Consider the following 12,396-nt stretch of genomic DNA (forward strand, 5'->3'; position numbering starts at 1 on the left):
TTCTCCAACGTCAATTAGTAGTACAGTGGTTGGGGTGTTTGTCAGGGTTAGCTGTTGGCAACAGCCTGTTGCTGTGAAACAGCTCCCTGACGCTCTCGACTAGTCGTACATTTGGTGTTTTGTGAATGATTCACTGCCAAGTCCTGAGTGGTATACACTAGTGACTTGGCTTAACTTGTACACCACCGTGACGTACTACCGTAGTACTACTACGACTAGACGAGGGCCCCTGTCCTACTAAAAACAAAAAAAATATTGCTCACATCGTAGTTGGAGCAGAATCACTACGCAGGTGAAACCTGTAACCTCATGGATTTTATCCGATAATCTGATACCAACATTAAATTCTTCATGCTCGGAAGCGCGAGTTTGTTGCGCTTTCCGAAGTAGGTAACTACCCAATCTGGTGCCACCTATACCAAGTTCATGCGGCGAGCGCTATTTCCCCCATTGCGTTGTGCAGTCGTTGAACTTGCTCCCTTACAGAACCTTCACTATCTTGTAGTCTTGAAACAACTTGAACTCTTAAGCATGTTTCCCATGCTTCTCCATGTTAGGGGGAGCAACATAAGCAAGGAGCATAACTTATGCCACATAAAAGTCATCGGAGCCAGCAGGTGAGCCAAAGAAGAGCAAGATCTGATCTTCAACCATTCTCCTTCAGTCCATTCGTCGGGCTTTGTCAACCGAGACGAATCCCAACAAGATATGAAACGACCAAGAGTGAACACCTGCTTGCCATCTGGGCATAGTAGAGATAGACCTTTAACCTATGTATAGAGCGTAAAACGACCAAAGCCAAGGAGAGTGGTAACCAGAGTAGCGGGTAGTGGAGAGTAGTGGAGACATGATGACACAATTTGCCATTGTGCCACTAGCTCGTTTATGCCAGAACACATAATAGGCTGCCAATAGGTTCGACACCGATATTCGGAGCCGGTCCCGGCAGTGATTGGGACAGTCGTTCCGTGGCGTTGAGCGAAATTCTTTTCCTTTGTGTTGCACGCATACACAAAGGATTTTGTCCCCTAGCGCTTCGCTAGGAACATTGCCATCACTATTGGTTGTCCGTGAAAACAGTGAATCCTGGAAATGATGAACCGGAAAAAATTTCCCGCGAGCCCTGATAACAGTGAAGGAACTAGCGCGCGCCATCAGCGCGCGCCAACAAAATTCAAGCCGAGATTCCCTTACGTCGTATGAGTTGTAATCGAGCGGTTGGTTTAGTGGTTAGTCGTTAGAGTTGGTAATCGACTGTCCAAGGTTCAATTCCCGTAATGATTATGGTAATTTTGTAATTGAGACGCGGTTCAACCGCGGCGGTTGAGGTATTGACCAGGGGCCGTATGCGGATCCTGATGCAACAGGTGAGTCAGAGTATTTACTCAGATGAAAAAATCAGATGGTGAGTATTAACTTCTGATTCGCTGATTTTTTACTCTGGAGCGAGAAATCAGGATCATCGCGATGATATGTGAATCTCCGAGCTGATTCGCGAATCTAAAGTTGATTTTTTGGCTGATTAATACTCTTACTCAATATGCCTTGCTCATGAGGCTGATTTTTCGGGTGATTCCATTAAATCTGAGTATTTTCGAGAATCAGGGATCAGAGATTGGATCAGACATTTTTGACAAGACGAAGAATATAGTCGCTACGCCCCACATCCGAAAGTGACATTTTCAAGAAAGGAGGAAAATGTCACTTTGCGAGGGTAGAACCTGGTAAATTCGCCCCAAATTCGTGAGCATTTCCCGTTCCGCTATAACAGTGACAAAATTGTGAAAGAAGATCTTTTGTCGCACGTGTACACATCCGTACTTCAAACTTTTCAATATGTTCACTCGGAATCCGACAATCCCTCAAGAGGATCGATGAAGGGCATTTATTGTTTTTATGAATAATTGTTTGAATTAAGGAATGCGTAATTCACACCGTGTGGTTGCATGTACTACGTGCGCTAAACCTCCATCCACCGTTATGTATCGTGTGATCCCATAGCTGAACTGGTTAAGGGTGTGCTTCCACGTGCTCGAAACAGGGGTTCTATTCCCGGGCAGGGTTATACTGATACCCTGTATGCACTACGTGCGCTATAGTATAGCTATACCTCCTTGCACTGTCTTATATTGTATAATCTCACAGCTCAACTGGTCAAGGATACACTTTCACTTGATCAAAGCCGAGGTTCTATCCCCCGGCACGGTCATTCTAAGCACCTAAGCCATCGCAAGCAGCAGAGGAGGTTTACCGTGGCGCGCGCTGAAGTCGTGAATCAAGGTCGAGAATCAGAATCAGGGTTTGGTACCGGGGGTCCGGACCCCCGGTACCTCAGAACTTCTGAGCCACCTCTTAAAGGGTCTCATCAAGAAGGGGGAAACGATTTCGAATGGTCTCTCGGATGGTGAACCATGAGTTGGACTCTGGTCGTCGTCAGCTTTGACGGTCATGACACAAGTAGAGTTGTTTTGGATGGAAAAAGTAGTTCGTAAAAGAACCAACGGTACGGCTATCACCCGTCACGTGACGTGGTGACGTGACGTAGAGTATTTACGGAGCGTCTCTTGCGTGGGTCACAGAAAGCAATTAACAGAAGCAGTGAACAGCAGGAGTAAATAAAAACCAACTTCTGACAACTGAATGCGAAGTGTGACTGAAGATGAAACATTTCATTCCATGGTGATCTCCGCATCGAGATCGGCAAACCTCGCAACTATCCCGTTCGCCTCGTCCCAAGGAACTTGTTTAGCCAGCACTCTGGGTAGATTTTCGGAAGCCTACAAAAGTGATAACGATGAGCTAACTTTCAGCAACAAAAGTGCCGAACCCACATCCTTGGCCTCTTTCAATCCCAGCCCGAGCAGTTGACGGATCTCCTTGATCACCTTGATCTTGTTCTCACTAGGAAATGAGGTCAGTTTGACCGCCTGAGTAAATCCAATGGAAGACACTAATAAGACTCTCCATAATGTATCATCTGTCACTCAACGCCACCCTTTGCTGCGCATCGCGAATCACATATGTCTATGCTATTTCGTGACTCGATCTACGACTGAGCGAAAAAACTCGCTCACTTTAACCATCTTGGGCGCGGCAGCGGTTTCAGCCTTCGCGACCGGAGTCTGTTCATCAACCAGTGATTGTCCAGGCACCTCATCTTCGGTCGGAACCTGACCAGAAAACAATGTGATTCTGAAACCATCAAATCGCCAACCGTATTCTCAGATGGGATCGTTGCCGGCGATGGAACCATCGTTGCATCTCCCATCATATTAAAAAGCTCTTCAAAATGGAATGCCTGGACTGACTGAGACACTGATGGGAGCTCTTGAGGGAATACGCCCACTTGCGGCACCTAAACGAAGAAAGCGGTCTCGAGATCATCGAAAAAAAGGAACACTGCGAAGAGAATACGAACTCTTACGAAAGTTGAGATGATGCTTATTGGATCAGGCGGATTTCATGCGATACAAGGAACTACGTTTGTATGAACTGAAATCTTTCCGTGACAGCTATATCGAATTACTCACAAGATATTCAATAGTATTGAATCAATAGTGTATACATATAAGATGAACACGCTCCTAGATCAGGAAGTATAAGACCCCCACCTTGAATAGACAAGAACCAAATGTTCATATTCTTCAACCATGACTAACCCTAGAGAACAGTTACAGTAATAAGTCCATCTCGAAACTCAGTTTATCTGCGTTATAAATGAACGCCTATCCCTCGATACAAAGAGGCTCTCTAACGTCCCTCACCTGGTTAGAAAAGATCATGGCAGGATGCGGGAAAGGTAGTATACCAACGCCCGAAGTCGAAGGCTTCCAGGATTTACCGGCACCAACCGGTCGAGCAACAAGTCTGACGGAAAGTTCAACAGAAACCTCCCAACAGACATTCAGTCAGAAGATAAAAAACGTGAAGGGGGGAAGGAGCAATACGATTGGCGATGAAGATCAGATCTTGTGAATTCTGATTGAATTTTTGTTTTTTTTGGAAGTCAGACCATACATCAAACATGGTCTGACTTCCTTGCCAGAGAGCGTATGCTATATCCTCAGCTTGAAGGTGTGGAGCTGATTGGTCTGCGCGACAGGTGGGGCGTGATAAACTCCTGAGGGCCCTGTCGACCTATCCCTATTTCAAAAATGAAGTCGCGAAAGCTCAAGTCAGAACCGCGTTTGTCTGCTTACGAAATTATGATTACAATAAGGGTGTAAAGTTCAATCATTTGCTTCCCCAATATCTACTCAGATCAACTCGGATCCTTAAAATGCGATGAAATGGTCACCCTGAGTGTATTTTCGCATCTCGTTCGAGGATCGTTAGCTGAAGCTTGGAGAAAAAAGGCCTCTAATCGGCCGAAATTGAGACCAATGTTGCCGAGATAAGCCATCACAGATGGCTAACCTCCGAAACATTCGGAGAAAGAGGGCATCAGGTTATGCACGACAGGGATGATAGGCCCTGTAGGTGAAATAATAATGACTGATATAAGCGAACTAGTTGTGCTAGTAAAAAGTGGAGGAAAAAATTACGGCTCATATTGTTACAGGGCCAACGTCGTAGAGCTGCCAACGATGGTCCCAATTCTTCTTGAACTTCCACACGCCGGCCCAAGCATGGAAATTGACACCCGAAAGGAAATGCCACTTATCATATGCGTGGTCGACCGTGTTGGCCTTGATATCGAGGCTCACGGCGGCGTATGCCACTTTAGCACTCACAGAGGTACCAATAACACCGTATGCAGTGAGGTCGTTCTTGGGAGCAGCAGTGCAATTAATCTTGGCGTTGATGGCCCAGTTTATGACGTCACCAGCATAAGGTACGTGGACAATGAAGTGGACGGTGATTGCAATCTCTCCTTCGAACCCACCATCTACCCTCTTCTTAGCCGGCAATTTACCGGTCATGCATACGGATATCGCGAGGTGAACTCCGTCGGATTGACCGTACTGGAAGACCAGCGCACATCCACCCGCATCGATGGTAAGACTCAATATGCTCCCCTCGTGCTTCTTCAGGGTAACGCCAATAGATAGGTAGGCGCCTTTGGTAGCATCATCAATGCCTAGGAATGTAACTTTGGCTCCCAGGGTTATAGAAAGGTCCAAAGAAGCGTCCAGAGAGACAGAGATGCAGTACTTCTGCTCTTGCTTCCCACCAGCTGCGACACAACCCTTAGGGTACTCGAACTTGACAATTTCGGCCAGAGCACGGTGAGTTGTTGCATGGAAATACTTGTCGGCAGCTGAGCCCTTCTCGATGGTGAAGTAGCTGATACCCTTGAAGCCTTCAGAAGACCTCAGTCTACGTTCACTCATCCAATCAAGATCACGGTCCTCAGAGAAAAACTGACGGGTCTTCTCGGAAACGAATGGAGCATAAATCATGTCAACATCGACATGAGGGGCCTCCATATCATCTCCAGCGGTTAGACGACGATCACCATCAATTTGATAGTTGTCATACACAGTCTGCATGGCCCCAGCGACTGTTAGGTCATCTTTGAGAGACTCGATCTTATCAAAAACCGACTCTTGGAAAACCCGGGAGTTCGAGAAGGTGTTGACAGCAAGAAGCTTATTCGGTTTCTCGTTGCTCTTCTCAGTGTATAGGATCCAAGCATCAGGGGCAAGACCGGCTTGGTAAATAGCAGTATAGTTAGCGCCGGTGATAGGATCTATATCCCGGGGTGCGTACAGTATCCACTTATCCAACGAAGCATCATCGGACTCTTGAGGAACCCACCCTCCGTCGGCCAGAGTCCCACCAATGGTAGCCTCCTCGAGGGTGTCCTCAGCCGCTTCCACAATGGATACAATGGAAGATTGGCGGTTGAAGAGCTTCTTGACAACTTGGTGGTCGGGGGATTTGATCGACATAAGGAAGGTGTAGGGAAGGGCAGGAGAGGCTTGAACCGACAATTGGCCGTCTTTAGCGATGATCACATCCTCCCTGGTAGTATGAACACCATTCTCCATACCAGGCAAGGTGAGCCCGGAGGTTCCTTCAGCCAATGAGATACCGCATGGAGCCGGGTTGCCATTAGCGTCGACGAGGCCGAGATTACAGTACTTCTTGGTAGTAATGTGCATACGCACATTTCCCTCGCCGAAACCAGCTTGAACGCCTATCAAAGGCAGGATCAAAGAGGAGACTTTGGACAACATGGTGAGAGGGATACGAACACGAACTGTGGTATGATACCACTGGCATCTCTTGGCTCAAGGTCGAATCTAACCAGTGCTTACTCAAGAGCGTCACTACACCCCTCCACATATTCTTCGGATCAGGAGCGGAGATATAGTTGGTATTTTGAGGCGCAATTTTAACACGTGGATGCTAAGAATATGTGGAGAAAACGTTTTACCGGTCTTCGACTTCTCACTAACTACGAAGAGTTAGGCCCTGAAACTTGGAGGTCATATCAGGTAAAGCATAAGTACATACCTCCCTGAGCCGCAAGATGATACTCGTTGTGATGGCTGTGCACGAGTCGAAAAACCGGATATGCTAAGAATATGTGGAGGGGTGTATGTACATACGCGAGTAAAACTACGATATCCGATGGAGATTCTACGTTAATGGACTCTCCGAAGCTTACTTTCACAAGCGTTTTCACGCACACAATATTCACGCAGACTACTCATGGGAGGAGGGACTGGCTACAATCTTAGGTTTAACAACCGCAAAAGTCGAACATTAATACTAACATGACGAATATGTGGCTAAGGTATGATATTCGGGTCAACCGAATCGGATGTGAGAGTGAATCAAGGTCAGGCTCGACTTGACGCCTCTCAAGCGACCTACTTTTCATACGGTCTGGTCACGTGTGCGGATTTCGTGAATTATGGAAGCTGCATGGGTGTGCAGACCGGGCAAGAGCAGAGTATCACGATCGAACTCGGATAATCGGAAGCCTTCTCCGAATATCGACACATTTTCCTGTCGTGTTCACAATTAGTATCAGAGTAGCGAAATATACCTTAGGTTTTCAATTCCACGTGGAGCTCAGGAATTTCTAATTAGTTTTTGCATTCAGTTACCGATTCGGAGGGCGCGTCACTGCGACGCCGTCACACAGTGCGTCTCCGTCCCGCATGTGCATATCATCCGCGGTGCGTCCTCCACCCTTATCCAGGGTGCGTCGTGAAACGACCCGTGCGGGTGAACATCGCCGCAGCATTACCGAACCAGACGGCGCATGCCGTGCATGATTATTTTCAACTCAGCCCGCCACTCCCGCGACCAATCATCGGTTGGTCGACACTGTCGACGCCGCGCTGCGGCGTCGCATCGGCGGCACGCGCCCGCCGTAGTGCAACTTGCACGGAGCCAGCAGAGGTGCTCGTCGGACTAACTCGATGCTCCGAGAGCTGGAAGCCACATGCACCTTTTGTCTTCCAGCCCACCAGACCCACGTGCCCAGTGGTGGGATTTTCAATATCGTTATCAATGATTGTCTGGATGGTGTTTCTAGTTAGGTATCTGGAAGTCACTGGAGTGCAGTCACCGAAAGGGTCCACAGAAAGCAATTAACAGAAGCAGTCACTGCTTAGCAATGAACGGCAGGAGCGGGAAAGTGAATCGAACCGAATACTGACAACTGAATGCAAAGTGTGACTAAAGATGAAACATTTCATTCCATGGTGATCTCCGCATCGAGCTCGGCAAACCTCGCAACTATCCCGTTCGCCTCGTCCCGAGGAACTTGTTTAGCCAGCACTCTGGGTAGATTTTCGGAAGCCTACAAAAGTGATAACGATGAACTAACTTTCAGCAACAACAGTGCCGAACCCACATCCTTGGCCTCTTTCAATCCCAGCCCGAGCAGTTGACGGATCTCCTTGATCACCTTGATCTTGTTCTCACTAGGAAATGAGGTCAGTTTGACCGCCTGAGTAAATCCAATGGAAGACACTAATAAGACTCTCTATAATGTATCATCTGTCACTCAATGCCACCCTTTGCTCAGCATGACGAATCACATATGCCTATGCTATTTCGTGACTCGATCTACGACTGAGCGAAAAAACTCGCTCACTTTCACCATCTTGGGCGCGGCAGCGGCTTCAGTCTTCGCGACCGGAGTCTGTTCATCAACCAGTGATTGTCCTGGCACCTCATCTTCGGTCGGAACCTGACCAGAAAACAATGCGATTATGAAACCATCAAATCGCCAACCGTATTCTCAGATGGGATCGTTGCCGGCGGTGGAACCATCGTTGCATCTCCCATCATATTAAAAAGCTCTTCAAAATGGAATGCCTGGACTGACTGAGACACTGATGGGAGCTCTTGAGGGAATACGCCCACTTGCGGCACCTGAAATCACTTGAGCGGAAAAAGCGTTCTCGAGATCACTGAAGGAAAAGGGAACAAGGTGAAGCGAATACGAACTGTTTCAAGTTGAGATGACGCGGATGCCACGCGATACAAAGAGCTACATTTATATGAACTGAAATCTGTTAGTGATAGCTACACCAGATTACTCAGAAGCTATTCGATAAGTGCATATATAGGATCAACACAGGGAGTATAAGACCCCCACTGTGAATAGACAAGAACCAAATGTTCATATTCTTCAACCATGACCAACCATTTCGAAACTCAGTTTCTCTGCGTTATAAATAAACGCCTATTCCTCGATACAAAGAGGCTCTCTAACGTCCCTCACCTGGTTAGTAAAAATCATAGCAGGATGCGGGAAAGGTAGTATACCAACGCCCGAAGTCGAAGGCTTCCAGGATTTACCAGCACCAACCGGTCGAGCAACAAGTCTGACGGAAAGTTTAACAGAAATCTTCCAACAGACATTCAGTCAGAAGACAAAAAACGTGAAGGGGGGAACGAGCAATACGATTGGCGATGAAGGTCCGATCTTGTGAATTCTGATTGATTTTTTGAGATCTTTTGTGTCACAGTATCATCATAATCTGTTGATTCACAAAATTTCTATAGTAGTGTTGGGGGAAAATGTGTGTTCGCTTTCCTCAGCTGTGCTCAGCAGTCACTAACGAGAAAAGCCTACATACGAGTCTGGGTAGAAGTTAACATGAACATATAAAAATTTCCCAGAATTTCCTCTTCCTCACCAACGCACGTAGTTCACAATGTGCATATTTCCCCACAATGATCGAGTGAATCTCGTCCCTGATGCTAACGCCTATACAGCGACAACGTATACTCCTAGGCTCCACTGCCCTATTATTCAACCGAGATTATCAACGTGCCCAATATCCACTTTTCGAGGTCTCCTAGACCTCTCTAGATTTGCCAATATTTTTCTTCATTTCTTTTCTAATTCAACCTCCTACCGTTCATGGCACATCATCGACACTTGCTTCTGCTCCTTGCCCGACAAAGCCTGTATTCGCCGAGCCAAAGCCAAGACTTCTGCTTTCACATAGCCCAACTCCACAACACTCACGGACGATGCGCCTGCTTGCATTCAGAAATTATACTGCAAGTTGATCGAAGAATACACCAGTTGTAGAAGAATTTCCGAAATGTATCAGGTTGGTGATAGAAATTTTAAAAGAAAAAGTCGCGATCTGTACCAAATTCTGCTACATTATGCATGGGAGAAAATCACTACACTATCCACATATTCGTCGACCGAACTTCATCGCATTTTTCGAATTAGTGTTAAAGGAATATATGTTTGTTTTCCTCAGCTCAGCTCAAGAGTTTCCCCACTAATAATAGGAGTTTACATTCTAATTCGGGTATAATTATTCCGAAACCAGCAAGAATTTCCCAAACTCAGAATCTCATATTGTCACCATCGGTGACTCAGCAACACATGTAGTTGATCATATGCATATCCCCCCACACCCGTTCGAGAGTCCTAAGAAACTCAACACACAATTGCTGTCTACAAGGAACGTTACACTGGAAAGTTTCCCCACTAATCATAGGAGTTTACATACAAATTCGGGTATAATTATTCCGAAACCAGCAAAAATTTTCCAAACTCAGCAACACATGTAGTTGACCATATGCATATTCTCCCACACCCATTCGATAGTCCTAACAAACTCAACACACAATTTCTGTCTACAAGGAACGTTGCTTCTGCTGTCGCTTTTGCCGCTGATTTTGCCGCGCTCTTTTTTTACTCGACATTTTCCCTCCTTCCATTCTGAACTTTTTACGATTTTTCCTTTCCCCCTCAGTCTGTTCAAACGGCCTCTTCTTCCCACGCTTGTTGTTCGCTCTTTCCTCAGCAGCACTCACAGGAACTCTCATCTCGAGCACCTCCTCATTATCATCTGATAATTCTATTTCTTCCACTCCACTACCCGAGCTCTCCGAAGAGGCTAAGCTCAACGTTGTACATTCTTCACGCCACTTAGCCATCTGAAAAAAATCAGACAATTCTAGTACCACACCAGGGAGAAAAACTCTCGATACACAGTTTCTTCCTTCTGGTGGGAAGCATCCGCACCATCTACATCCCTCTAGTTTCTCTGTGGGATGCATATAGAGATTGTCGCAGTATCAAAAGTATTACCCCCAAATTTTCACCTTAGTTGTGCCATTTACGCATATATTAGGATTAAAATTTGATTTTATAAAAAGCTCCTGCTTCTATTCACAACAAGCATATTCGAATTCAGATTCATTCACTACACCATCTCACCAAAATACTACTCACCTACTACTTCTAATTTCAAACCTGGGTTCACGAATTTGATTGAAATCCGTAGCAGCACGAAAAACGAAAAATCAAATTCCAGGTTATCTATAATGATAAAACAGGAAAAACATATACATTCCAAATCTACGAGAAATTCTCTGTTCGTTTTAAACACCACACCACAAAAATCGTCCACCCATATCCAGCGCCCCTCTCACCCCACCACTACTACTTTCCTCTTCTTCTCATTCACAACTGCTATCTCCTCTACACTTTCCACATCACTGCTGTCATCCGAACTCTCCGCTGCTTTCTCAGCAGTAAATGGTATCAACTTAGTCACCCTGTCCCCAAACAGTTCTGTCCAGCGAGCGCCTCGACACGAGCCCGCGGCTGCGCGGAAGGCTGGAAGGACTCTATTGCGCCATTGTGAATTCGATAGGCATCTCGCCGCATTCGCGAAAGAATCTCGAGGAACCTGAAATACAATTTTCTCCTATACCCAAATTTTATAAAAAATTTTTGCCAATTCCGAAGTCACCACCAGAGCAGGCGTTAACTGTCAGTTCTACTACTGCATATACCACTCCCACCCGAACTCACAACATTCCATACAATATACTAATAAGAGTATGTTACGAAGGTTGCAAGGATTTGTTCCTATGGTTTCCATACCAGCCGTGCGTTCGATAAATAGTATGCTATCAAAACCGTATTCTCATATCACATCACTTCTATTCGAGCTAATTCACGACGCACTCCTCGGAAAGTTTACCACAAAAAACGTTGGTTTTAATTTCATCATACGTCCGTCTCCATAAACTCAATTGAATTTACGAAAGCATCAAAACTACTATTGATTTGAAAACGGCAAGATAAAGAAATCTCCTCCCCTAAATAGTATAACCAGTCGTATATTATTGCACTGCGAATACCTTCCTCATCACCATTACTAATAAATTCAGAATTATGATAAACCACATTCACATACCAACACTCCTGTTCGCTGCTCAGCCCATAAGCCCAACGAAATTCCTTCCATGTAGCACCCGCCGAAAATGACAATAACAAACGGTCTCCCCAAACCGCCATTCACAGACATTTCCCAAACACCTACTCTAATGAACATAGGGCAATACGTGGACGGTGCTCTCGAATACATCCTGTGCTCCTCCACATCTACTTCGACGATATCACAATGGAAACCGAACGCCACCCAGCGGAAAAATGAAGAAAGCAAATACGCTATGTCTGAAAATATAAAAGTGGGAACTACATGTGTTGGTGATGACAATATGGAAATTGTGAGCAAATTCTGGAGATTTTTTATTGGTTTCTCTACACTTCTACGTGAATTCCTCTGCAAGTTTGCATAGCAAGTGACAATATTATACACCAGAAAATATGTCAATACTCAGTAAGATAAAAACCTCTGCGGTGGATTCGAACCCGATACCTCCCCATTCACAGCCAACCATTATTACCAATTGACCTATTTCCTCCATTTCTTCTTCGTTTCTCCATCCTATACACCGACTGGAAGTGGTAAATCGCCAATAATATCAACGCGAACGTCGAAAGGCAATTATTAAAAGAGTCCGTCGCGCCGCTTATTCTTCCCCATAGCTTCACCAAAGTGACAAACTTCCGACACAGTTCGCCGCCACCCGAGATCAAACTATGAATCTGATCATACAACAAGTAATACCATCAAGAACGCGTGTACAGTGCGTGTGAAT

At 45.7% G+C, this 12,396-nt stretch overlaps 4 protein-coding genes across 4 annotated transcripts in view; all 4 read right to left on the reverse strand.

Annotated features, from left to right (window-relative positions):
• Window positions 1-2,669: 2,669 nt before the first annotated feature.
• Window positions 2,670-3,782, reverse strand: Pmar_PMAR028400 (ribosomal protein L7/L12, putative; the record flags this gene model as incomplete). The annotated part of the gene is made up of 5 exons (XM_002764830.1): window positions 2,670-2,777; window positions 2,832-2,927; window positions 3,075-3,170; window positions 3,215-3,355; window positions 3,765-3,782. The coding sequence occupies 5 exons, from the start codon at window positions 3,780-3,782 to the stop codon at window positions 2,670-2,672; spliced, it is 459 nt and encodes a 152-aa protein (XP_002764876.1).
• Window positions 3,783-4,547: 765 nt separating this feature from the next.
• On the reverse strand, window positions 4,548-6,182 carry Pmar_PMAR028401 (hypothetical protein; the record flags this gene model as incomplete). Its single annotated transcript, XM_002764831.1, has 1 exon — window positions 4,548-6,182. The coding sequence occupies one exon, from the start codon at window positions 6,180-6,182 to the stop codon at window positions 4,548-4,550; it is 1,635 nt and encodes a 544-aa protein (XP_002764877.1).
• A 1,457-nt stretch (window positions 6,183-7,639) lies between these two features.
• On the reverse strand, window positions 7,640-9,480 carry Pmar_PMAR028402 (ribosomal protein L7/L12, putative). The gene is made up of 6 exons (XM_002764832.1): window positions 9,333-9,480; window positions 8,693-8,795; window positions 8,200-8,340; window positions 8,060-8,155; window positions 7,817-7,912; window positions 7,640-7,762 (listed from the first exon to the last, which is right to left on the reverse strand). Exons 1-6 carry the CDS (start codon window positions 9,464-9,466, stop codon window positions 7,655-7,657), a joined length of 678 nt encoding a protein of 225 aa, XP_002764878.1. The 5' UTR covers window positions 9,467-9,480; the 3' UTR covers window positions 7,640-7,654.
• Window positions 9,481-10,069: 589 nt separating this feature from the next.
• Pmar_PMAR028403 (hypothetical protein) overlaps window positions 10,070-12,396 on the reverse strand; it is a gene marked incomplete at its 5' end in the record, with an annotated part of 5,172 nt that continues 2,845 nt past the window's right edge. The window contains 4 exons of the mRNA XM_002764833.1: window positions 10,070-10,377; window positions 10,890-11,135; window positions 11,775-11,908; window positions 12,142-12,343. Of these exons, the coding sequence (XP_002764879.1) occupies window positions 10,075-10,377; window positions 10,890-11,135; window positions 11,775-11,908; window positions 12,142-12,343 (885 nt within the window). The 3' untranslated portion in view covers window positions 10,070-10,074. The remainder of the gene's footprint in view (window positions 10,378-10,889; window positions 11,136-11,774; window positions 11,909-12,141; window positions 12,344-12,396) is intronic.

This window comes from Perkinsus marinus (genome assembly GCF_000006405.1).
Source record: "Perkinsus marinus ATCC 50983 genomic scaffold scf_1104296976042, whole genome shotgun sequence".
Lineage (NCBI taxonomy): Eukaryota > Perkinsozoa > Perkinsida > Perkinsidae > Perkinsus > Perkinsus marinus.